Source organism: Gigantopelta aegis, chromosome 3 (assembly GCF_016097555.1).
Source record: "Gigantopelta aegis isolate Gae_Host chromosome 3, Gae_host_genome, whole genome shotgun sequence".
Taxonomy (NCBI): domain Eukaryota; kingdom Metazoa; phylum Mollusca; class Gastropoda; order Neomphalida; family Peltospiridae; genus Gigantopelta; species Gigantopelta aegis.
Window position 1 is genome coordinate 56,467,883 of NC_054701.1, and position 24,289 is coordinate 56,492,171.

General features: G+C 35.5%; 1 protein-coding gene across 3 annotated transcripts in view; it reads left to right on the top strand.

The window, feature by feature from the left end:
- Window positions 1–24,289, top strand: part of LOC121368294 (mitogen-activated protein kinase 1-like) — a 47,481-nt gene that overhangs the window by 14,648 nt on the left and 8,544 nt on the right. For 2 of the 3 annotated variants that reach the window (XM_041492961.1, XM_041492963.1), the window contains exons 2-10: window positions 2,984–3,110; window positions 4,181–4,236; window positions 5,883–6,072; window positions 6,934–7,066; window positions 8,245–8,316; window positions 11,521–11,600; window positions 17,810–17,888; window positions 19,919–20,028; window positions 22,271–22,385. In XM_041492961.1, the coding sequence (XP_041348895.1) occupies window positions 2,984–3,110; window positions 4,181–4,236; window positions 5,883–6,072; window positions 6,934–7,066; window positions 8,245–8,316; window positions 11,521–11,600; window positions 17,810–17,888; window positions 19,919–20,028; window positions 22,271–22,385 (962 nt within the window). Of the gene's footprint in view, window positions 1–2,983; window positions 3,111–4,180; window positions 4,237–5,882; window positions 6,073–6,933; window positions 7,067–8,244; window positions 8,317–11,520; window positions 11,601–16,478; window positions 16,559–17,809; window positions 17,889–19,918; window positions 20,029–22,270; window positions 22,386–24,289 lie in introns of all 3 variants that reach the window. The other variant, XM_041492962.1, reaches the window with a different exon arrangement.

Here is a 24,289-nt window from a genome sequence, read left to right on the forward strand (position 1 = left end):
AATCGGTATTGACATGATATGGATACCAAACGGTATATATGGTACACCGCCCAGCTCAAGCCCATTGGGCTATTTCTCATTCCAGCCAGTATACCATGACTGGTACATATCAAAGGTCGTTTTATGTGCTATCCTGTCTGTGGGATGGTTCATTTAAAAGATCTCTTGCTACTAATGAAAACATGTGGGTTTTCTCTCTAAGACTATATATGTTAAATGACCAAATGTTTGACATCAATAGCTGCTGATTAATAAATGAATGTGCTCTAGTGGTGTTGTTAAACAAAAAAAACTTAAACTTTTTTTGTGTAATGTATTGGCTATAGGGGTGGATGGATATCAATTTTCGCAGAGAAAATTAGTTATATCTTTCCACCTCCCATATATCACTTCAAACTGTCAACAATATGTTATGAACATGTAGTTTGATTAAAACTTATTTTCAACAAAATATCTTTAAAACAAATCCCCATGTAAGACTGACATGCACATTACATGTACATATAATCCAGCTACCGGTGTATTGATCCACCAATTAAAACACAGAAACCCCACCTACTGTGTTATTTTCGCAATAACATAAACACCACCTTTGTACACGTATGCTGTTTTTTTGTGCTGCTTTGAAATCTGGCAATAACAACATCTACCTGCACTATTGTTGGATTCTTGTTTGTTGGCCTGTTTCCAAGATGTGATGCTGGAACCAGTTAACTTATAAATTTAATGATGATTAGTAGACATGTGTAGGTTCAGGTACAGATATTGATCAGCTCTCACTAGGGTGCAACATCGCATAGCGATATGAGAAAAACAACTCCAGATTGTGCATCAAACCTGTGCAGTAGTTTTAATTAAAAAAAAAAAAAAGCATGCAAGCCTTTTTTTATGTGTTTATTATCTCTTCTTTTTTTCCTCTTTCTTTTTTCTCTTTCTTTTTTTCTCTCTTTCTTTTTCTTTTTCTTCACAAATTCAGCAATAAAAGTTCAATAATATTTATTTATTATTTTCTAGTGAGAATGAGTGTCTTCATGTGCAAGCCTGTTTACATGTATATATATGGGAATTGGGTTAGAGCGAGCTTGTGGTTGAAAACTGTCAATTTAAAAATCCAATTACACATTTTTATACGCCCATTTATGGGTTGTATTATGGTATGGTGTTGTCCGTCCGTCCGTCTGTCTATCCATATGTCTGTCTGTTAATGGTTTCTTGTCCGGACCATATCTTGCATACAGATGCATACAGAACCATCAAACTTCACATAGTGGAACAACTTGGGATGGCGGTGTGTTGCATACTATTACTAGGTCACTGTGACCTACTTTTCACATTCTACACAGACAGGATAGTACATACCATGACTTTTGTTACACCAGTTGTGGAGTACTGGCTGGAACAAGAAAATAGCCCAATGGGTCCACCGACGGGAATCAATCCTAGACTGACCACGCATCAAATGAATGCTTTACCACTGGGTTACGTCTCGCCCTTCTCTTGCATACAGATGCATACAGGACCATCAAACCTCATATGTAGGAGTGTGTCGCGCACTATTACTAGGTCACTGTGACCAACTTTTCACAGTCTACTGCACACAACAGTAAACATGAGGTATCATGTATCGCACCGGTACTCTTTGTTATTTTCTAAATCTGACATCACAGGCCTGAGGATAAAACATGCACTAAATATCCGTCATCACGAGGGAAACACAAGGTGCGGTTTTGACTTTCCCGTTATTTTTAGTCTCCAGGGTCTACTGGGCAGCTATTAAATACACATCTTGCTGTGATGGTGTAAGGCCTACTTTTTCTTATTTCCCTTGTGTATAATTACCATTAGTTTACTCAAGATGGAAATATTGCATCATGTACTTGTATGTATGTGCATCAGCAGAATGGTGAACCGGTATCCAGGATTTCAAGATCAGTCTGTGATGTTTTTTGCTTACAAGCTTGAGCAAAGTTACTCTTATATTTCAAAGTTACTGTTATATATAGGTACTCATTATATTTCTAAGTAGGTGACTACATTCAGTGCCACATACAAGTAAACTAATGAAGTCTGAACATTTTATCAAAAAGTAGTATGCACAGGCATGACAATAACTGATGAATGGTTCCAGTTGCTGACGGTCCTTGGCTTGATGACTAGATGGAACAGTTTAAATATTCATGTTACAAGCAAATTTTTTTATTTATTAATTAATTAATCATCGGCTAGGTCTGGAATTGATCCCCGTCGGTGGGCCCATTGGGCTATTTCTCGTTCCAGCCAGTGCACCACGACTAGTATATCAAAAGCCATGGTATGTGCTATCCTGTCTGTGGGATGGTGCATATAAAAGATCCCTTGCTACTAAAGAAATAATGTAGCGTGTTTCCTCTCTAAGACTATATGTCAAAATTACCAAATGTTTGACATCCAATAGCCGATGATTAATAAATCAGTGTGCTCTAGTGATGTCGTTAAACAAAACAAACTCTTTTTTTTCTAATCCTCGGCTATTGAACATTTGGTAATTCTGACACGTAGTCTTCAGGGAAAACTTGCTACATTTTTACTAATGCATCAAGGGATCTTTTATATGCACTTTCCCAGAGACGGGACAACATATACCACGACCTTTGATATACCAGTCGTGGTGCACTGGCTGGAACGCAAAATAGCCCAATGGGTCCACTGACGTGGATCAATCCTAGACTGATTGCGCACTACCACTGGACTATGTCCCGCCCCTGTTACAAGCAGTACCACCTGTTAACTTAGAAAACCTTTTATTTACATGTACATGTATATTAGTGACTATGGGAATGTTTCTAGGCTTAATGCCATGTACATGTCCAGTGTACAGTGTAGCTGAATAAGTTTGCCAAGCAAGTTAATGTGCTAATTATATGCACATGTATGTAATAACTGGGTACATATATTTGCCTGATAGGTTATTTTTTGTAATCGTTTAATATTTTGTTGTTTTTAGATCGGCACAGGACAGTGAGACACATACAAAGGTAGCCATAAAGAAAATATCACCATTTGAACATCAGACATACTGCCAGAGAACTTTACGAGAAATCAAAATTCTGACACGTTTTAAACATGAAAATGTAAGTGATCCACTTAGTGGTGAAAAAACCCCATTTTTTATTTACTTTTAGCATATATTTTGGTTACTTTGTTAAACTTTTAGCATATATTTTGGTTACTTTGTTCCACCGTCTCAATGGGTTTTTTTAATAGAATTTTAATTTGTGTACATGTGTACATGTATGTTTTAAGGAATACCCATTGGAGATGATTTGTCTTACACCAAGTGGTTGCCACATGTATCTAACAAGTGAAAGCGAGTTAGGTACTTATTATTTGCATAACCTGTCATTACCATATGAATGATGTCCTAAATTTAATGTGTGAGAAAAAAAAAAGGTTTCGCAAATTTTTTAGAGACGTACTTTAGATGTACAAGCATAGAGTTAGTGCAGCACAATTCCATATTCTAATCGGTGTCTTATTATGAAGTATCTAATCAGTACACGTTAAACTGACAGACCCTAGTTTTTAAACACAACATATTTTTCACTATTAAAGCTGTTTTTGATATTTTGAATTAGAAGTACTTACATTTTATTATTTAGAATATTAATTTTCGCACACTTGAAGTGGTTCTAGTCATTCAAGTTTTTGTAATACCCCAAAATGCATTTTTGATAATCCTAATAATGCATGTTCATCTGACAAGCTCTGGTTATTTCCCCATTTAAACATCACAGACTTTAGTTTGACTCTGTTATAACTTTATCTAAATGAGTTGCAGGTTTGTAGATTAACTAAACTTAGTGTCCATTTTCATGGGCTGAAACTAGAGTCTGCGCCTTTAAGTTCATTTTTTGTAAGGGTAAGCTTACCAGGCATGTGATTCTTCTGCTAATTGGCGGAATTCCACTTTAAAAAAAAAAAATCCTTTCGTTCATTTTCCTTGCATTCTGCACTCAATTACGTGCCTTCTGTGCGCATGTATCATTTTCAGCTTTTTTAGAAATGTTTCAATCACATGCCTGGCGTATTCCGTGCTTACAATCACCTATAAGATGTACATGTATACCATAAACATTTTGTGGTTTTTGCACTGGCAGCAAGTTATCTCACTGATTTTACTTACTTTCTTTTCCTTTTTCAGATTATTGACATTCGAGATATATTACGCCATTCCTCCATAGATGAAATGAAAGATGTGTATCCTTGACATTTTTTAAGGTTTTGTTCCCCAGTAATTAGTACACCAAAGTGTCATGAAATAATCGCTTCTCATTGAAGGCTTAATAACCAATGAACCACACCTGTTGTAACGGGTGTAGGTAGCAAGATAAATTGGGCTATTATTTGTATGTGTTGATACTTGCATTTAATCATACCGATCTGTTTAAAACAATAAAACTATAAAGTCAGACCCCTGTTTCATGTTATTTTAATCAATACAATAATGTTATTTATTCTGCTTGTTGTTTTAAATGCGTTCTGGTTTGAACACGTATTTTGATTACAGTCGAATGTTAATGTCCCACTTTCAAAAGTCGGGACTGAACTTGCTGCTACTGAATCAAGAAAAGGGGGGGGGGGGGCAGTGCCCCCTCCCCCCCTTACCCCCACCCCAGCTTCCTACACCATGCAAAATGCAATCTTTATTTTTCAAACATGCACATACTTTGTAGAAATGAACTACGCCTTATAAGCTAGATTTTACAACACTATTCTCTAATGCAACAAAAAGCTTGAAATATGACTAATAATAAGTAACGTGTAGTTCGTAATAAAGTATTTAGTATCAACAATGTCTTTTACATGTCAATAATGGTTTTAACACATTTTCTTTTTAAGACAACCAGCTAATAATAATAGACTGGTAACATACAAATTGTGTTTATTGGCACTGCAAGGCAAACCAGTGAAGCAAAACTAGTTGCAAGTGTGTTTGGATATAAAAAGTGAGATGAAAACTGAATCTGAATCATAGCATGAGCACTGTATTTGAAAACTGCTGTCTGGGCCAGTATGAAAAAAGCCTAGAATGATAAAAAATAGAATTGTGGGGAGTGTCTTGCAAGTTTCTATTGTTGAATTATCCCAGTGTTTACACTCAAATGAGTTAATTTGCCAACTTAATTTGTTTTACTTTCAGGTTTTTTTTGGCATTAGATTGGTTTTGGTTATAAAATGTGACATGAAAAGATGAACTAACTGAGCTCACACTGAGACAACAGTGAATGTAATTAAAATAACAACCATCACTAATAGTAAAATTTGTGGTTATGCCATCGGTCTACAGGTTGGTAGGTACTGGGTTCGGATCCCAGTTGAGGCATGGGATTTTTAATCCAGATATCGGCTCAAAACCCTGAGTGAGTGATCCGCAAGGCTCAATGGGTAGGTGTAAAACCACTTGCACCGACCAGTGATCCATAACTGGTTCAACAAAGGCCATGGTTTGTGCTATCCTGTCTGTGGGAAGTGCAAATAAAAGATCCCTTGCTGCTTGCCATAAAAGAGTAGCCTATGTGGTGACAGCGGGTTTCCTCTAAAAACCAGTGTCAGAATGACCATATATTTGACGTCCAATAGCCGATGATAAGATAAAAAATCAATGTGCTCTAGTGGCGTCGTTAAATAAAACAGACTTTACTTTACTTTAATAGTAAAATTGTAAACATTACTAAGCACCTGTTGTGTCTGTTTATTCTACCATCTGGTAACCGGAATTAATCTTTGTTCAAACTATCTTTTTTTTTTTATAAGTGACTTCTGTGCACTAGTAAGTGCAACAGACTTGTAATTTGTTTTACAACAGGACTCAAAATGTTTTATTGACCTTGACTTTGAGACAGTTATATTGTTCAGTGTCTGATGGAAACGGACATGTACAAGCTTCTGAAGACGCAACAGCTCAGCAATGACCACGTGTGTTACTTTCTCTACCAGATTCTCCGTGGACTTAAATACATTCATTCAGCAAATGTTCTCCATCGAGACTTGAAACCCAGTAATCTCCTATTGAACACTACCTGCGATCTCAAGGTGAGCAAATTTACATTACACCACGAAAGGTCAAGTGAACCATATTTTATCACATCTTTGTCCAGGATTATTTTATGGCACTTACATTTTAAGTAATGGTTACACATACATTTGTTCTCAAATTGAGCAGCATTTCACTTAACTTAAGAAAGTGAGGAGGCACGATGACATCACACTATTAAAGCATGCCAGCTGCATTGTCTGTGACAATTAGCATTCAGCTGTATGTGCTTTCCTGTCCATGAGAATATAAAAAATTCCTTGCTGCTTATTGAAACGAGTAGCTTATGTGGTTGCATCAGATTTCTTATTTAATAGACTAAAGTAGGTGTACATTGGGTCCAGATATTGTCCATCTAAACATTGTTTTTTTATTATTATTATTATTTTTGACATTCTAGTCCAAGTGTCTGAGTAATCATTATTATTGAATTTTTGTTAGACCCCAAATACAGTGTGCATGTAGCTGACTAGCTTAAGATGTGCTGATGTGGTGTTAAACATTCTTTGACAGGGCTTTTGATTTCATTAATATTGACACGTTAACTGTCAGCATAGTGATCCAAGGCCTACTAAGTTACTAAATTGTTTTTTAAAATTTCACATTACTTGGTCGGGGTCTTTTGCTCAACTTTCGATACTCTCAGAAGAATACTGCATTAAGACATTGTACACTTATAATATGAATACTTCGAAAATTAATGAAAACATTTTCAATAAATGTAAAAAGGCTTTGCTTCTATCTTTGAACATAATACTTGACAGTGTGTGAATCACAGTTGTGTTAAGATCAGTATTACATGATGCAGTTCGGTAGATAATTATTACACATTTACAGTTTTTTTCTTCTTAATGTTTTAGATCTGTGATTTTGGCCTGGCACGAGTCGCTGATCCTGATCATGACCACACCGGTTTTCTCACGGAATACGTCGCAACGAGATGGTACAGGGCGCCAGAGATAATGCTCAACTCAAAGGGTTACACCAAATCGAGTATCCTTTGTCACTGTGCTTTTGCTCACATTGTATGCCTGCCTTTGAAACCAAACAGATGAAATTTTTATTTGTGCTAGTGTCATGCATTCATTCATTTGTTCATATATTATTCGTTCATTCATTCATTCGTTCATTCATTCATTCATTCATTCATTCATTCGGGGCGGAATGTAGCCCAGTGGCAAAACGTGCGTTCGATGCGTGGTCGGTCTGGGATTGATCCCTGTCGGTGGGCCCATTTCTCATTCCAGCCAGTGTACCACAACTGGTATATTATAGTTAGTGGGATGGTGCATATAAAAGATCCCTTGCTGCTAATCGAAACGAGTAGCCCATGAAGTGGCGACAGCGGGTTTCCTCTCTCAATATGTGTGGTCTGACGCCATATAACCATAACTAAAATGTGTTGAGTGCGTCATTAAATAAAACCTTTCTTTTCTTTTCTTTTCTTTTCTTTTCTTTTCTTTTCTTTCTTTCTTTCTTTCTTCATTCATTCATTCATTCATTCATTCATTCATTCATTCTTTCATTCATTCATTCAGGGGCAGGATCTAGGTCAGTCAGTAAAGATTCTGGGGGTTTTCTGTCCCAACTAGTGCCCCATGACTGATATATTAAAGGCTGTGATATGTGCTGTCCTGTGTGGAAAGTGCCTATGTAAAAGATCCTCGTGGCCAATAGAAAAATGCAGTGGGTTTTCTCTGAAGACTACAAGCCCGAATTAGCAAATGTTTTTTCTCTTTGAGATCCTGTAGATTAATTAATCAATGTGCTCTAGTGGTGTCAATAAACGAAAGAAACTTTAACTTCATCCATTCAGTGCTTCCTCCAGGGACCCTGAATAAATAGTTTAACTGGGTTATTAAGTGGTATTAAACTGGATTACCTAACCAGATCAGTTTTTAATATTTACCCCCCAAAATTCTGTGATTTTGCACAAATATTTGTTAAATATTTGTAACTAAAAACTAAAAAGAATTAAATAAAATTTAAAAGGTTTCCTTTCACTGATTTCCAACTCAAAATACATAATAAAAATTGAGATTGAATTTAAACCAGCTAATATGTTTGGTCACTGCAACTGATATTATAAACAATTGTTGATATCACAATATTTTATATTATTGCTATATGAATGTCAATGTATTTATAAATTTTCCTTAACTAGTTTTCAGTTGACGTGTGGTCAGTGGGCTGTATACTAGCTGAGATGCTGGCCAATCGCCCGCTGTTTCCTGGAAAACACTGTATCCTTAACCAGTCCAATCTGTGATGCTGTCATAATTCTAATGCATGATATGCATGTATATACTGCTGTAACACATTTTTGTTTTGTTCTTTAGGAATTTATTTACGTTCTTACATTTTGTTGTACATTTTTGTCTTGTTACTTTTTATGGGGTAAATTGTAATACCACAAATGATACCCCAAAATAGATGACATGTAGCTCTTGTGCTACATTAATTTAACCCTGGAACTGATCCTTTCAAACCCCATAATTTTAATTAATGTTTATGGAACCAGTCGTTTCATCTCGATTATTTCATGTTTTGAAAAAAATGCTTTTTTTATAAAATGTTTTATGCTAAGAATGTTTTGCCATTAAGTGTTGTTTACTGCTAAGAATGTTTTGGCATTAAGTGTTTACTTGACACTCGCGTTTCGGAGAAATTCCCAGACATCTGTAAAATAATAATCAAAAGTCAGTAATTAGACTTCTGGTTCAGACATAACTATGCTTCCCCATAACATGGAACTATTTAATTAAAACTATGAAAAATGAATCGATATGCATAACTATCTTGATAATTTTATAAAGCACATTTGATGCGTACCTTAAAGGTTAACTTTACAATGAAGTAAAGTTACAATAAGACAAATGTTTTGCCAAGTTGGAGTCCAATATCAGGAGATGACTTTACATATGTTTTCATTTCCAAGAAAGGCTGTTTCAGTTTTAAAACAAAATATTGCAAATCCTACATTAAATGGCTTTTTGACTAAAAGGTCAAAGTACCATTGAGTTTAATCACTTGACTAGTGAGGTATTTAATGCAATTTTCTCCAACTGTGACTGTCTAATGATGTACTGAAAATGATAAAAGAAATGATGTCACATGAATTGTGATGTCATCATTGTTTTGGTAAGACAGTTTGCATTGCTTATGTGAAAGAAAAAGCAGGAATAACACTTTATGCTCTTTATTGCAGATACAAAATATACAGTAAAATAAATGCAAATTGCTCATAGTTAATAAATTCACCCTTAAGGGAATGGATAGTGTTTTTCCCTAACTTGTTTTAGCATGGTGCAGCACCATGCCTCAGTAGTCTAGCACCATCTTGCCTCAATCAGCACAATGCTGCCCTGAGATTAAATAAGCCTTTTTCTTTCACTAATTAATTCTAAAAATTTCAATTAATTTTTGAAAAACAAGTGCCCCGAAAATAGTGAAAATGCCCCAAAAGTGTTTGGTCTACCATGCCTTGCCAAATTACTAGGGAAATCACTAATGGAGTTAATTACTTGTACTTTTTCTTATATCTTAGTTGTAAATAACATTTAAAGAACAAACTGTTAATAATTTTATTATAAAGTTCTTGTACTTTTTCTTGTATCTTAGTTGTAAATAACATAAAAGAACAAATTCTGTAGTCCTTTTCCCACCTTAATGAAACATTAGTTATTGTTTACATACTTTTATTTATTTACTTATATATTATTAATGTTGTTTGTATCTACATGTTGGTAATTTTGTCATGTTTTCACTGTTCTGTTTTTTCTCGTGTTTGTTTTGCTGTGTTCAATACAAAATGGGTAAGTAGTTATAAAGATTCGGTATGGAAATACTTTTCTGGTCATGTATGTTAAAAGCATGAAGCTTGTATTTTAGTGCACAATTTCAAACGGAATGTGTTTTTAATTTATCAGTGTTCATTGCACGTGTTGTTTGACAGAACATTTTTCATTTTAGATTTTGTTATGTATTTTAAATTGTAAATAGCTTGCACTTAATACACATGTCTGAGGGTGTTTGGCTTCATCGTAAATTTGCTGACTAAAAGTGTTCGGTCAGCATTATGTTGTTGCACTTGTCAACCATATTTGAGAGGCTTGCTATACATTACCACTTGATCATGCAGAAAATTTTGTGAGACTGTTTACAATATTTTAAACAGTAAATAACATACTTGAAAGTCTTTCTATGAACAATGTTATAGAAATATTTATGTTAGGATTCATCAGCACTGCAGTTTAGACAATGAGTATTCATGTGCTGTGACAATATCACACAAGGTTTCCTCCAGGCATTGTTTCACATTGGAGCATGCATATCTCAGAAACCATACAGCTGTTAGGTTAATGGTCTCTTTGGTCGTACTCAGCTATTGATTTGGTTAGATATTGGCTTTCAAATATCATTTACAAAACGTGAAACTTCCTTGTATTTTTAGCATGTGGAGTTTGAATTAGTAAATTATGTGTTTGACATTCATTGTCGGAAGGTATTGACCGATGATTGTTACTGATGTAGCCAATTTAAAATAAAAATTACTACAGTGGCAGTTAACATAAGACCTTTGCATACATTAAATGATTCTTCATAAAATTTGATTTTATTAAAGATTTGGTGTTTTTAGGGGTCCTGTTCAATACAATAATTATCCATTTGTAATAAAAGGTTGACTAGAACCAAGAGGGTGTTTGCTTTTAGGGGTGGTACATTTAATAGAGTATGATCACTATTAAAGATAATTGTTTTTATATGCCTTTGATGGGGTCGTATTATGGTGTGGCGCACAGATGCATACAGGAACATCAAACCTCACATGTAGGAACAACTTGGGATGGTGGTGTGTCACATAGAATTACTAGGTCTCTGTTATACAAATAAATCAAATAATTTGTCTATATTCTGAACATATGGTTTTCCATCAAATTCCTGACGGGCGTATCATGTACCTCAGAGGTACTCTTGTTACGACCATTATGATTATTGGAAATGTTTTTATAAATGCATTTAATTTAGTGACTGAAAGTAGATATTATTAAATTTTGATAAATAAACATGAATCGAGTTAACGAGTTGCACCCTACTAAGTGTAAAATGTTTGCTGTGTTGCAATTTTATTACTGCCTTTTGTTTGGTGTGTAACTTTTATAGTAAAAAATTGTATTATAGAAAAATCACTGATTTGATTGAAGAAATTGAAGTGAATTAAAAATGTTTTTACATAAAATAACTATTCAAAAAAAAAACAAAAAAGCTGACCTTTCAAAGTTATATCTAATATTCAGTTAAATTTTTTAATTTATTGATATGTTGCAAAAAGCATTCCAAAGTAATTTCTAAATACCAAAAAGTATACTGTTGCAGATTTTAATACCATTAAGACCATAAAACTAATATGCAGTGTACAGTTGTGAGAAATTCCTTGACGTTCAAAGATCTCGATCAGTTAAATCACATTTTGGGTGTTTTGGGTTCGCCCAGCTCGGAAGATCTTGGCTGTATTATTAATGACAAGGTGAGTGTGTTGGGATGATGTTGTAACTGGGAGTGTCGTTGCTTCAGTGTTAACCTGTCTGTAGTTGTAGCTTGAATAGTCACACTTGGTTTGCTTTGGTGATACATCCATTTGTTCAGTTCTTCACATCCTATATCTTTTTGTTGGTCACAATAAACAAAAGTGGTAAATTTGTAAATATTAATAATTTAAAAAGACGGGGGTGGGGGGCGGGGGCGATTAGGTTGAGAACTTTTTCTTTATTTTAACATAAATTATTAACTGATACATGCAATTGGATTTTTTTACCATTTTAATCTTTAATTTCTTCTTAAGTAGTTTTTAGTTCTAAACATGACAAACCTTGTCCTTAATATAATATTGAGCACTATATTTTTTGCTTTTAAAATGTTTGATCTAATTTGCATTTAGTCGCATCCTGTAGGCAACTTAACAGTCCATAAAGATTATGTTACTAGGTTACATGTAGTTCTAACATTTTCTATCTAATTTGTATTCAGTCTCCTACCATAGATAACTTATCATCAGTCTGTAAAGATTGTGTTACTAAACGTGTTGTTTTAACATTTTCAACCTCACTGGTATTCAGTGTCATCCCACAGATGAAGTTACCATCAGTCTGTAAAGATTGTGCAACTAGGAAGTTACACTAAGAGTTAAAGTTGCTTTTTATTTCAGAGTTCATCCACAGTTATGTTTACACAGTAGTGGATCACATAAATAATGTTCCAGTTAATGGGTGAAAGTGAAAAAAAAGAAGAGACTGGCTCCTTTCATAATTTTGGGCTCTAAAGCAATATTATTTATCAATTCCAGTTCCTTCATGTCTCCATATGTAAATTGTGTGAAAACAAATGGTTTGATTCCTTTCAGGCATTAACAATAATAAAAAAAAAGGTTTCATTCCATGCAAGCATTAAATTTTTTTTTTTTAAATTAAGTTGCTAAACATTTCAGAAGCTCATTTAATATCCTTTCATTATTACTGAAGTGCAACGTCCTAAAATCATATCTGGTACTGAATATTACCACTACTGACAAGAATTGTTAATATTTATCGATGATGAACAAATGTTCATGTAAATTTTCAGCTTTATTTCTCTAATATATTACAGATATAATGCATGTGTATAGACAGTAGCTAAGAAGAGTTCTGACTTCATTGTTTGTTAACATGAGGGAAAGCCACCTTCTTTTTAAGCAAAGATGCAAGTTTGTTAATAAATTCAACAAATATTTAAGTAATATAATTTATGGTGGGTGATATTCGAGAATGCAACTCTTTGAAATAATATGCATGGCACGTTTAACCTACCGGTAGTTTTATGTAAATGATACTGAGTATGAAGTTCAGCAGAAATTCACATCACTTCCTTCACCCCCCAGCCAACCAGCCTCCCAGACCGTGGCACTTTGCTTTGATGAAGGTTTCCTTCTTCTTTTTTTATTTTAAAATATTATTTCACTGCACTGTTGAAAGCATTACCCCAAGATTGCTGCCATCGTGGCATGGGTTCTTTTATTTATTAGGGATTACCCTGTATCGTGTATTTAAAACCCTGTTCTGGTGCATGACACCAGCTTACATGTACGTCACAAAATCACCTACAAGTCTGCCTTTTGTTTGCACGATCTGGATGCACATGACTTTCACTACAATATCTCCACACTTCTTGATTGGATGCATCCCTTCAAGGGACCACTTATTAGCAAATTAGTCTGTTGATGTGTGACAAGATGAAACATTTCTTTATTCTAGCATTACGGTCAAGTGGTTTGTACAGCATGACAAGTGACTTGCTAACAAAGGTTAAGTCGATAATATAGTAGGTTACCACAGAATGTTTCATAAGCTGAAAGTTTTTGTTTTTTCTTCTGATGTGATTGTGACGTGATGTGAAAGAATCGTTTATTGACTTCTGAACACATTGTAAGCCTACGGTTATTAGATATATGTAATGTGCATGAAGAGATCAGAGAGAGAGAGAAAACCCCCACATTGTTTAAAGGTTAACTTTATTATAGAATTGTGAACTGTAAAACGATTTTACTATATACTTTGTAATCCCAATAATGAGTAAAAAGTGTTATTCTTACTTTTGCTTTAAGTAAGTGCTACAAAGCAGGCGTGGATTCAGGTGAGGCCCAAAGGGCATGAGGCCCCCCTGTTTTTGGTCAAACAGTATATATTACAGAATACACAAAAATGCTAATTTATCCCATCCACCTGTCAAGGACCTTTAAATTTTATTTTCAAAAACTACAATGGGTTTTGGGCCCCCTCTATTAAAAAATCCTGGATCCATACCTGCAAAGGGTGTTACAAGATACCTATAGATGCTTAACATTCCAAACAATTAAAAAACAAAGATGACATGTACATGTGTATGTGATGCCATTTAAAAAAAAAAAAAAAATTCAGCACATCATTACATAGCTGCAATTGGGGAAAAGTGCACAAATTACATCACTATTTAATGGCTCTTTTTCCTTTTAGCCAAAACTCCCAATTTAAATGCAGGATTTTCAATATATTTTAATAAAATTGAAATGGCCTTTAAGTTTATAGAAAATGAAAACATTCGTAATGTCACCTAATATTTGAATGCAACATGGGAAAACATTTTTTGCCAGTTTTAAACTTTTAATAACTTCAGCACATTATTTGGGAAGACAAAAGGAATATTCATTTGTGACACCCCAATCAATTTTGGTATCGAAAATGGTGTGTGTGTGTGTGTGTGTGTGTGTGTGTGTGTGTGTGTGTGTGTGTGTGTGGGTGTGTGTGTGTGGGTGTGTGTGTGGGTGTGTGTGTGTGTGTGTGTGGGTGTGTGGGTGTGTGTGGTGTGTGGGTGTGTGTGGGTGTGTGTGGGTGTGTGTGTGTGTGTGTGTGTGTGTGTGTGTGTGTGGTGTGTGTGTGGGTGGGTGTGGGTGGGTGTGTGTGTGTGTGTGTGTGTGTGTGTGTGTGTGTCTGTGTGTGTGTGTGTGTGTCTGTGTGTGTGTGTGTGTGTGTGTGTGTGTCTGTGTGTGTGTGTGTGTGTGTGTGTGTGTGTGTGTGTGTGTGTGTGTGTGTCTGTGTGTGTGTGTGTGTGTGTGTGTGTGTGTGTGTGTGTGTGTCTGTGTGTGTGTGTGTGTGTGTGTGTGGTGTCTGTGTGTGTGTGTGTGTGTGTGTGTCTGTGTCTGTGTCTGTGTCTGTGTCTGTGTGTGTCTGTGTGGGTGTGTGGGTGGGTGGGTGGGTGTGTGTGGGTGTGTGTGTGTGTGTGTGTGTGTGTGTGTGTCTGTGTCTGTGTGTGTGTGTGTGTGTCTGTGTGTGTGTGTGTGTGTGTGTGTGTGTGTGTGTGTGTGTGTGTGTGTGTGTGTGTGTGGGTGTGTGTGTGGGTGTGTGTGGGTGTGTGTGTGTGATCTGATGGGTCCACAGAGTGTACACTTCCTTTTATTTTTACTTGTCAGTCACACTTGTCATGTCGGCACCCAGACTAGAACTTAAAATATTTCACTAACCCAAATTTCAGAATGTATTGTACTTAAATTGTACAAGTGACCCAGATTCCATAATGTACTTAAATTGTACTATTGACCCAGATTCCATAATGTATTGTACTTAAATTGTACTAGTGACCCAGATTCCATAATGTATTGTACTTCAATTGTACTGAAAACCCAGATTTCATAATGTATTGTACTTAAATTGTACTGGTGACCCAGATTTCATAATGTATTGTACTTAAATTGTTCTGGTGACCCAGATTCCATAATGTATTGTACTTAAATTGTACTAGTGACCCAGATTTCATAATGTATTGTACTTAAAATTGTACTGGTGACCCAGATTTCATAATGTATTGTACTTTAAATTGTACTGGTGACCCAGATTTCATAATGTATTGTACTTAAGTTGTTCTAGTTTTGTTTAACCGAATAAGTTGGCATTAGATCCACAACAGTGGATATTTGGCATTAAAGTGATACAGGTGTTAAATATGTAATCTGCGAATGCTGATTTTAGTAAGCAATAATCTTTGTTGTAATCTATCAAAGTACATTAATGTCACTAGTATCAGGTTTATAAGGCTTAAATTACATGTCCAATCGATGATGTGACGGTTTGTAGGATCAGGAGATTAGAGGTGCTACATGTACACCTGTTGTACATTTTTAAATTATGTTGTGCAGCCGCAGCTGTGGATTCTTGAAAAATAATTTATTCTCACAAGAATGGATTAATAAAAACTATAAATTAACTACCAGTATTACTACATAAAAAAATTACCAGTAGGTAGCAGGTAGGTATTGTAGCAAACAATTTTAAGGATGGCCGTAGGGCTGTTTTCTGTGTAGATTCTTTTTTTTCTACTTTTTTTTTTTTGACATTGGTGCAGAATATGTTAAAGAGGATGCACTGAAAATCAGTTCTATGATTATTAGTCACCTATTGGTCCAACCAGAGGGGATGATAGGTTTTGTCTCCATCCTGTCTGTCTATGTGTTTGTTCATCTGTCACACATATAATTTCTGGACCTTTTTCACAAAGCTTCCAGATATTGTGTAATGCTTTATCATATACTGTTAAAGATGAAGTTTGATTTTCATGGCGATTTACCCATATTTCAAAGAGTTATGGAAATTTGTTGGGCCCAGTATAGGGGACACGTATTGCTTTACTAGGACTCTCAGAATGCTTAATACCCCTGTAGCTGTGTTACCATGAGTGGTGCAGTTCATGGTAGCGTCGTGATTAACATTTCTTGCATGCACGTGGGAAACTGACCTTGAAGTGGAGACTGTTTTATGTACATGTACGTGCTTCTTTCTGTGCATTATTCACTTCTCTGTTTGCCCTGCATGACTGGTGTGTTGATATTCCTTGACCACCCCAGATCTTGATCAGTTGAATCGCATCCTTGACCTGTTGGGATCGCCCTGTTCTGAAGACATTGAGTGTATTCTTAATGAAAAGGTACCATGCACATTAAGAGGATGGCATAATTACACATGTTCAAAACTAGTCCGGGCTACATACGTGATATATACGACAGTTTCTTATTATTCCTTATGTATTTTATACTGGAAGTTGAGGGTTAGCTACAATTTTTTTATTTAATTTATTTTTAATTTATTTGTTTGACTTAGAAAAATAATTAATTAAAACTACTACAGTACTGTAAAATATATATATAGTAATAGCAGCTGTTAAGAAATCTTGTTATAACTTTGGAAAATTTAACTCAAATTGCATTGTTTTTGGTAAGTCATTGCAAAATTAGAAAGTAGGTATTCGTAGTGTTGTACCTATTGCTAGTTGTTGTTAGTATTTGGATATTATTGGTGCATTGTTTCACGTATTGCATATTTATGTATGTGTTTCAGTGTTGTAGTCATATATTTTGAGTAATCAGTTTGAATTACAGCCACGGCCGGTACAAAATTTATCAAATATTGGGTGGGATAATAAGCATTGTTTTCATATAATGTATCCTCTTCACCCACAAAATATGCATTTAAAAAAAATCGTGTTACCATAGGGGGAAATAGGCTACAGACCTACGAGACATAATAATAATTTTGGTGTCTCTGTTCTCATTGTGATCAATGCTCAAACAGCCCTCACATATTATATGCAATATTTGATTTTAGGTATTTTGAATCTCGGAATTCTATTCCCTTACTACGATAACACATTAAAACATTTTTTATTACAAGTGTATTCAGTGTTGGTTGCAGGCAACTAATTGTTAGTAAACTCTGACACCTGTTTGTTTTGTAAGCCAAAATATGTGGGGTTCACTGTGTTTTTAGCTTAATATACTGGAAGCATTGAGTTGATCTATAATTTGGATTTCACCAGACTTGAGAACTTGAAATGTATAAATAAAAAAAAACAGACAAATCACTTGTTCACAAATGTCAGTATGTCATTCTCCTACTAATGTCTTCTGCTGGTCTTAGTTCATAGTCACCTTTTCTTGATCTAATACTAAGTAGGTTTCTGCTTTCAAGGCAGTTAATCATTATCTTGCTCTCTGGGTGTTTCACTTTTTCCCATCTAGCACATGTATGTAACATGATGATCATTGATTCCACCAGTGTGGTGATGGATTCTCTTTATCAAAGACTGACATAGTGAGTGGAGTAACACACAGTTTTTTGGCAGACATTTATGTTGTAACATCCATGCTGTTTTTAAGCAATGCAAACTGTTTTATTCCAGGCTCGTGGCTACATTGTGTCACTACCTTTCAAGCCTAAGGTTCCATGGACTCGTCTATTTCCCAATGCGGACCCCAAAGGTAAATATATTATTTATAAATAGTTTTTCACATTCTTAGTCTAATAAGTTGAAAACAATGAAATAAATAGTGAACATCGTTCAAGTGCTAGACTCGCCATTGCTTGACACCCAATGATAATTATGTTTCCATGCAGATATTCAGTTGTTAAATAATAAAATGTTCTTATACACTATATGTCAGTCCGACAGTTTAAGTAATACTTAGGTTTTTTGGTGGTGGTGTGCTCTAGTGGTGTCATTAAACAAATTGCATTCATATCTTGATGAATGTATATACCCTTCAAAAAAAGTAGGGGAACTAATAAGAATTTACAATTGCCAAAATTGTAAGATATATTAGCTGTGGGGAATGGTTATATAATAATAGTGAATTACATGTAATTGGGCAAACATTACAACTGGTAGTTCAGTATTACAGTAGGTTTTATGACCACCAAAGATCTTGAAGGACGATTGGGGTCAGAATTGAAATTTGAAAGTTGACGGTTTTTTATCAGTAAATCGCAAATTCAAACAATAAAAATTACTAAAAACAAAACAATAACAACTGTATGATCAACAGAATGAAAAAGATTGGCAGAAATAATGTTCCACAGTGATAATGGACCTTCCTGGAAATTGTCAAAATCGAGAATGATACCCCATGCACGTGTACGGGGCAACTGCGTGATGCATGTGCAAACTATGGAATGTGTTTCGGGGTGTTGATAAACAGACCTGAACGTTCTTTACTAGGATGTCTGTGGTCAAAACGTATGTTCAGTCTAATAGTTGATATTAACATTAATATTTCAGGTTCCCCTACATTTTTGAAGAGTATATATATTTGTAAAGGCATACCCCGTCTCATTTTGCATTACTTTCCAGCAATTAGCCTAATTATTCATGCAAGAATGCATAGAGCTAGGATAGAGATGTTGCGCATGGTATTACTACCAATTTATGTAATGTCAAAAACATTGATAAAATAGGCAGTTTTTTAAGCACTTGTATTATTTTTATATGTTGCGTCAGTTATGATTTACTTCAGACTTTAATGCACTTAAAAATGTATATATATTTTCACCATATTCTATGAATACTGCAATTTTTCGCGTCAGAAAACATGTAATATTATTTTTAACTAATCACCATCAAATGTGGAATTTTATTTCGATGTCAACATTTTATTGATCGTGACAATGCTTGTACAATGAAAACCAATGTTAAGTCAGTTCAAATGTTCCCAAGGTATATCTTAATCCTGAAACTTACATATATTTTGTCTTTTTGCTAAATTGAGTTTTCTCCTTTTTTTCTTTCTTTTTTCTTTCTTTTTTTTTTGCTTTGTTGCCTGAGTGATTGTAATAATTTCTTTATTATCCAAATTATTATTGTTATTTTTTATGAATAACAAAGACTCTCTTAAAATGTTTCAACCACAACTAGGAGATTATGAAATGACGTCATATTTTACATGCACAGTCTGAGCTAGGACTTGGGAAGCAACATGTTACGATTTTGTTTCCTAAAATTACATCATTACACTTGTTATTACATGTGTGCTATGTATGGTTTTTATTAACTTGATTATGTTGAACCATGTGTATAATAATAGCAAAAATTACATCACATTAAAAATGAGGTAATTAAACAAATGATGAAATTTGGCATACCTACAAAACATAAGTATTAATGAAATCTGCCTAGATAAGACAGCAAATATATTTAAGACTGGAGGGGAGGGGGAGGGATTGTAACTAAATTTAATTATAAGATTTGACTGCAATTGCAAGTATTTTTTGGTTCATACTTGCATAAACCAAACAATTATTGCTGTTAATTTTTCCCCTTGTATACATTCACAGACTGCATGATGTTTGTTTTTATTTTTGGGATATGTTGGGTTGGGGTTTTTTGGGGGGGCGGGGAGTGGGTTTGGTTGGTTTTTTGTGTGAACACATTCCATGTAAATGAAAAATGTATTGGAAATATTTCTTCTGGATGACATTCATTGACTAATAATCAAGTCTACTTTAACCCTTTCAGCACTGGATCTTCTGGACAAGATGCTGACATTTAACCCTCACAAGAGAATTAATGTGGAAGAATCGTTAGCTCATCCATACCTTGAACAGTACTACGAACCTGCTGATGAGGTGAGGTGTATAACAATGAATGAATGAATGAATGAATATTTAACAACACCCCAGCATGAAAAATACATTGGCTATTGGGTGTCAAACTATAGTAATGAGAAAAACAAAGTGATGATCAACATCAATATAAAAATTCAACAGTTCAAAATGTGTAACAATGTTAATCAATAGAAGAATCTGCTGATGAGGTGAGGTGTATAACAAAGTGTCACCCCTGTACCCAATTCAAAATGTGTAACAATGTTAGTCAGTAGAAGAACCTGCTGATGAGGTGAGGTGTATAACAAAGTGTCACCCATGTACTCAATTCAAAACGTGTAACAATGTTAGTCAGTAGAAGAACCTGCTGATGAGGTGAGGTGTATAAAAAAGTGTCACCCCTGTACTCAATTCAAAACGTGTAACAATGTTAGTCAGTAGAAGAACCTTCTGATGAGGTGAGGTGTATAACAAAGTGTCACCCATGTACCCAATTCAAAACGTGTAACAATGTTAGTCAGTAGAAGAACCTTCTGATGAGGTGAGGTGTATAACAAAGTGTCACCCATGTACCCAATTCAAAACGTGTAACAATGTTAGTCAGTAGAAGAACCTGTTGATGAGGTGAGGTGTATAACAAAGTGTCACCCCTGTACAGTGTACCCAATTCAAAACGTGTAACAATGTTAGTCAGTAGAAGAACCTGCTGATGAGGTGAGGTGTATAACAAAGTGTCACCCATGTACCCAATTCAAAACCTGTAACAATGTTAGTCAGTAGAAGAACCTTCTGATGAGGTGAGGTGTATAACAAAGTGTCACCCATGTACCCAATTCAAAACCTGTAACAATGTTAGTCAGTAGAAGAACCTGCTGATGAGGTGAGGTGTATAACAAAGTGTCACCCATGTACCCAATTCAAAACCTGTAACAATGTTAGTCAGTAGAAGAACCTGCTGATGAGGTGAGGTGTATAACAAAGTGTCACCCATGTACCCAATTCAAAACGTGTAACAATGTTAGTCAGTAGAAGAACCTGCTGATGAGGTGAGGTGTATAACAAAGTGTCACCCATGTACCCAATTCAAAACGTGTAACAATGTTAGTCAGTAGAAGAACCTGCTGATGAGGTGAGGTGTATAACAAAGTGTCACCCATGTACCCAATTCAAAACGTGTAACAATGTTAGTCAGTAGAAGAACCTGCTGATGAGGTGAGGTGTATAACAAAGTGTCACCCATGTACCCAATTCAAAACGTGTAACAATGTTAGTCAGTAGAAGAACCTGCTGATGAGGTGAGGTGTATAACAAAGTGTCACCCATGTACCCAATTCAAAACGTGTAACAATGTTAGTCAGTAGAAGAACCTGCTGATGAGGTGAGGTGTATAACAAAGTGTCACCCATGTACCCAATTCAAAACGTGTAACAATGTTAGTCAGTAGAAGAACCTGCTGATGAGGTGAGGTGTATAACAAAGTGTCACCCATGTACCCAATTCAAAACGTGTAACAATGTTAGTCAGTAGAAGAACCTGCTGATGAGGTGAGGTGTATAACAAAGTGTCACCCATGTACCCAATTCAAAACGTGTAACAATGTTAGTCAGTAGAAGAACCTGCTGATGAGGTGAGGTGTATAACAAAGTGTCACCCATGTACCCAATTCAAAACGTGTAACAATGTTAATCAGTAGAAGAACCTGCTGATGAGGTGAGGTTTATAACAAAGTGTCACCCATGTACCCAATTCAAAACCTGTAACAATGTTAGTCAGTAGAAGGTGGGAAGATTGTCTAAATGTGCACTAAAACAAAAGTTAAAATGCTATTAAACACACCTAGTGTTAAGATACTGGCTAGCAAAACACTTGATTATTATGTTAAGGACTGTTGTTGATATGCCTTTACGAAATAAAAGGGCAAGATGTAGGCATTAAAAGGGCAAGATGTAGGCATTACTTTTCTTATGGTGACTATGATGTTGGTCATTGAAACTTGGTTTATAGTTGCACTGAAACATTTTATGTTAGACAAGACATGTAATTTGGTGGAAGTCTTGTATCTAAATAGTTGCAGATTTGTCTTTTGAAGACTCATTTTAGCCTCTCCCATTCTATGTCATCCTCCTTGAAAAGGTGATTTTGATCATAACATAACATGACCATCTCCATTACCACCCAGTAGAAGAGATGCTACTAACAGTGAAGAAGTGATTGAAGGATCATATTTAAAATAATGACAAATTACACACACGTTGTATTGCAGCCTGTTGCTGAAGAGCCATTCACCTTTGAGATGGAGCTGGATGACCTTCCCAAAGAAAGACTCAAAGAACTGATTTACCAGGAGACACTCAACATGGAGAAGAAGCCAAAAGAAGGTAACCAAGTCTTTCATCATCTCTACTGTCAATATTTAACAGACATCAATATATCTAGAATAACTGTGTATACGGAAAGCACTTTACCACTTGGCTACTTTCAGAGTTTGACAAATATTTTGAAAAGTCACTAGCCACAGGGCTAGTGGGTTTGTGAAAACCACTAGCCCACCAAGATAAAGCACTAGCCCAAATTCTTGATCAATTATAACTGGATTTGTATCTAATTTTTGTAAGATTACACATTTACGACTATAACAGTAAAATAAAACAAACACTTAAATTATGTTGTAACTTTCAGTTTTGTCGTGTTGTACGTTTGGTCTTTTGTCAAGTATGATCCATCGTCATTGTCCCGTTTTCGCTTTTGCCCTCCCCCGGGGAAAAAATAATATTAAACTCATGGTTGGTATCAAAATAATTTAATTTAAATGAGGGTACGACAGTGTGACACACGGTAATAGATGGTTCAGTATATTTGGTAGTGAGTTATACTTTTAGGGCCTACTATTCATGTCGCCAGGAACGGTACTGCCAATTGCTCAAATACAGAGCATTATCCCATGTCAGATCGATATCAAAAGAATAGAACAGCGACATCTAATCCATTGTTAATTGATTAACAAAAAAGGTATTATCTTGTATCGGCAGCTGTGAGACATTATCCAAACGTAATGGGCATGTGCTGTTACCGTTAAAGTAAATAGTTTTTTTCTGGTTGTCGATAACCATATGTAAGCGAAGTGTTTAATTAGAAAACAATAGGTAAATAAAGCAAACACTGAAATTCAAAGCATGACTGGGGTTTACTTGATTGAGATTAACCTGTCGTCGCGATTGGTGATTTGCAAGTTCTTAGCCTAAAACATAATTATGTGCGAGATTAACTACCACGTGACGTGTCCAACCAATCAAAACACGCATGTCATTAGACTTATTTCCTGTGCCAGAAACTTCAAAGGGAAAAGTAAACAATGCATGCTGTAACTGTGATGATGTAGAGATAGCATGTTACTGCAGTTTGCAGACCTAGTTCAAGTGTATTATTATTATATACTGATGGTGTTGTTGATATTATTCTATGACAAACATCACAATCAAATTTATTAAATGAAATTTCAGCCGAGAGAAAAACCACCTGCGGGCTAGTGGTTTTACGTTTCTCACTAGCCCGAACTTAAAAACCACTGGCCACGGGCGTCGGGCTAGCGGATTTGTCGAACTCTGCTACTTTCTGTCTCTCCCCTCCCACCCCATAATGCATTGTGCACAAGGAAAGACTTGTGCCAACTTCCACACACACACACACACACGTACACTTGTAATTGTACACAAAATAAAGAAAATGTTCTTAAATATTCAGATATCAAGGTTCTCATTGAATTATATCAACCTGTGTTGCTGATGAAATCTGGTTATAATAATTAGTGTATCATGTTTGATTTTGTTTGGATGGAGAGCAACATTTAGGCTGTTTAAAATCTGTTACAGTTAGCAGAGATTCCTCTCATGTTCAGTGCACAGGTTTCCAGTTATTCGTAGTTGTTGGGATGGGGGGACATAGCCCATTGGTAAGGCGCTCGCTTGATGCACAGTCGATCCCTGTCGGTGGGCCCATTGGGCTATTTCTCATTCCAGCCAGTGCACCACGACTGGTACATCAAAGGCCGTGGTATGTGTTATCCTGTCTATGCGATGTTGTATATAAAAGATCTCTTGCTGCTAATCGAAAAGAGTAGCTCATGAAGTGGCAACGGCGGGTTTCCTCCCTCAATATCTGTGTGGTCCTTAACCATATGTCTGACGCCATATAACCGAAAATAAAATGTGTTGAGTACGTCCTTAAATAAAATATTTCTTCTTTCTTTCGTAGTTGTTATGTAATAATATCAGGTGGGGGACAG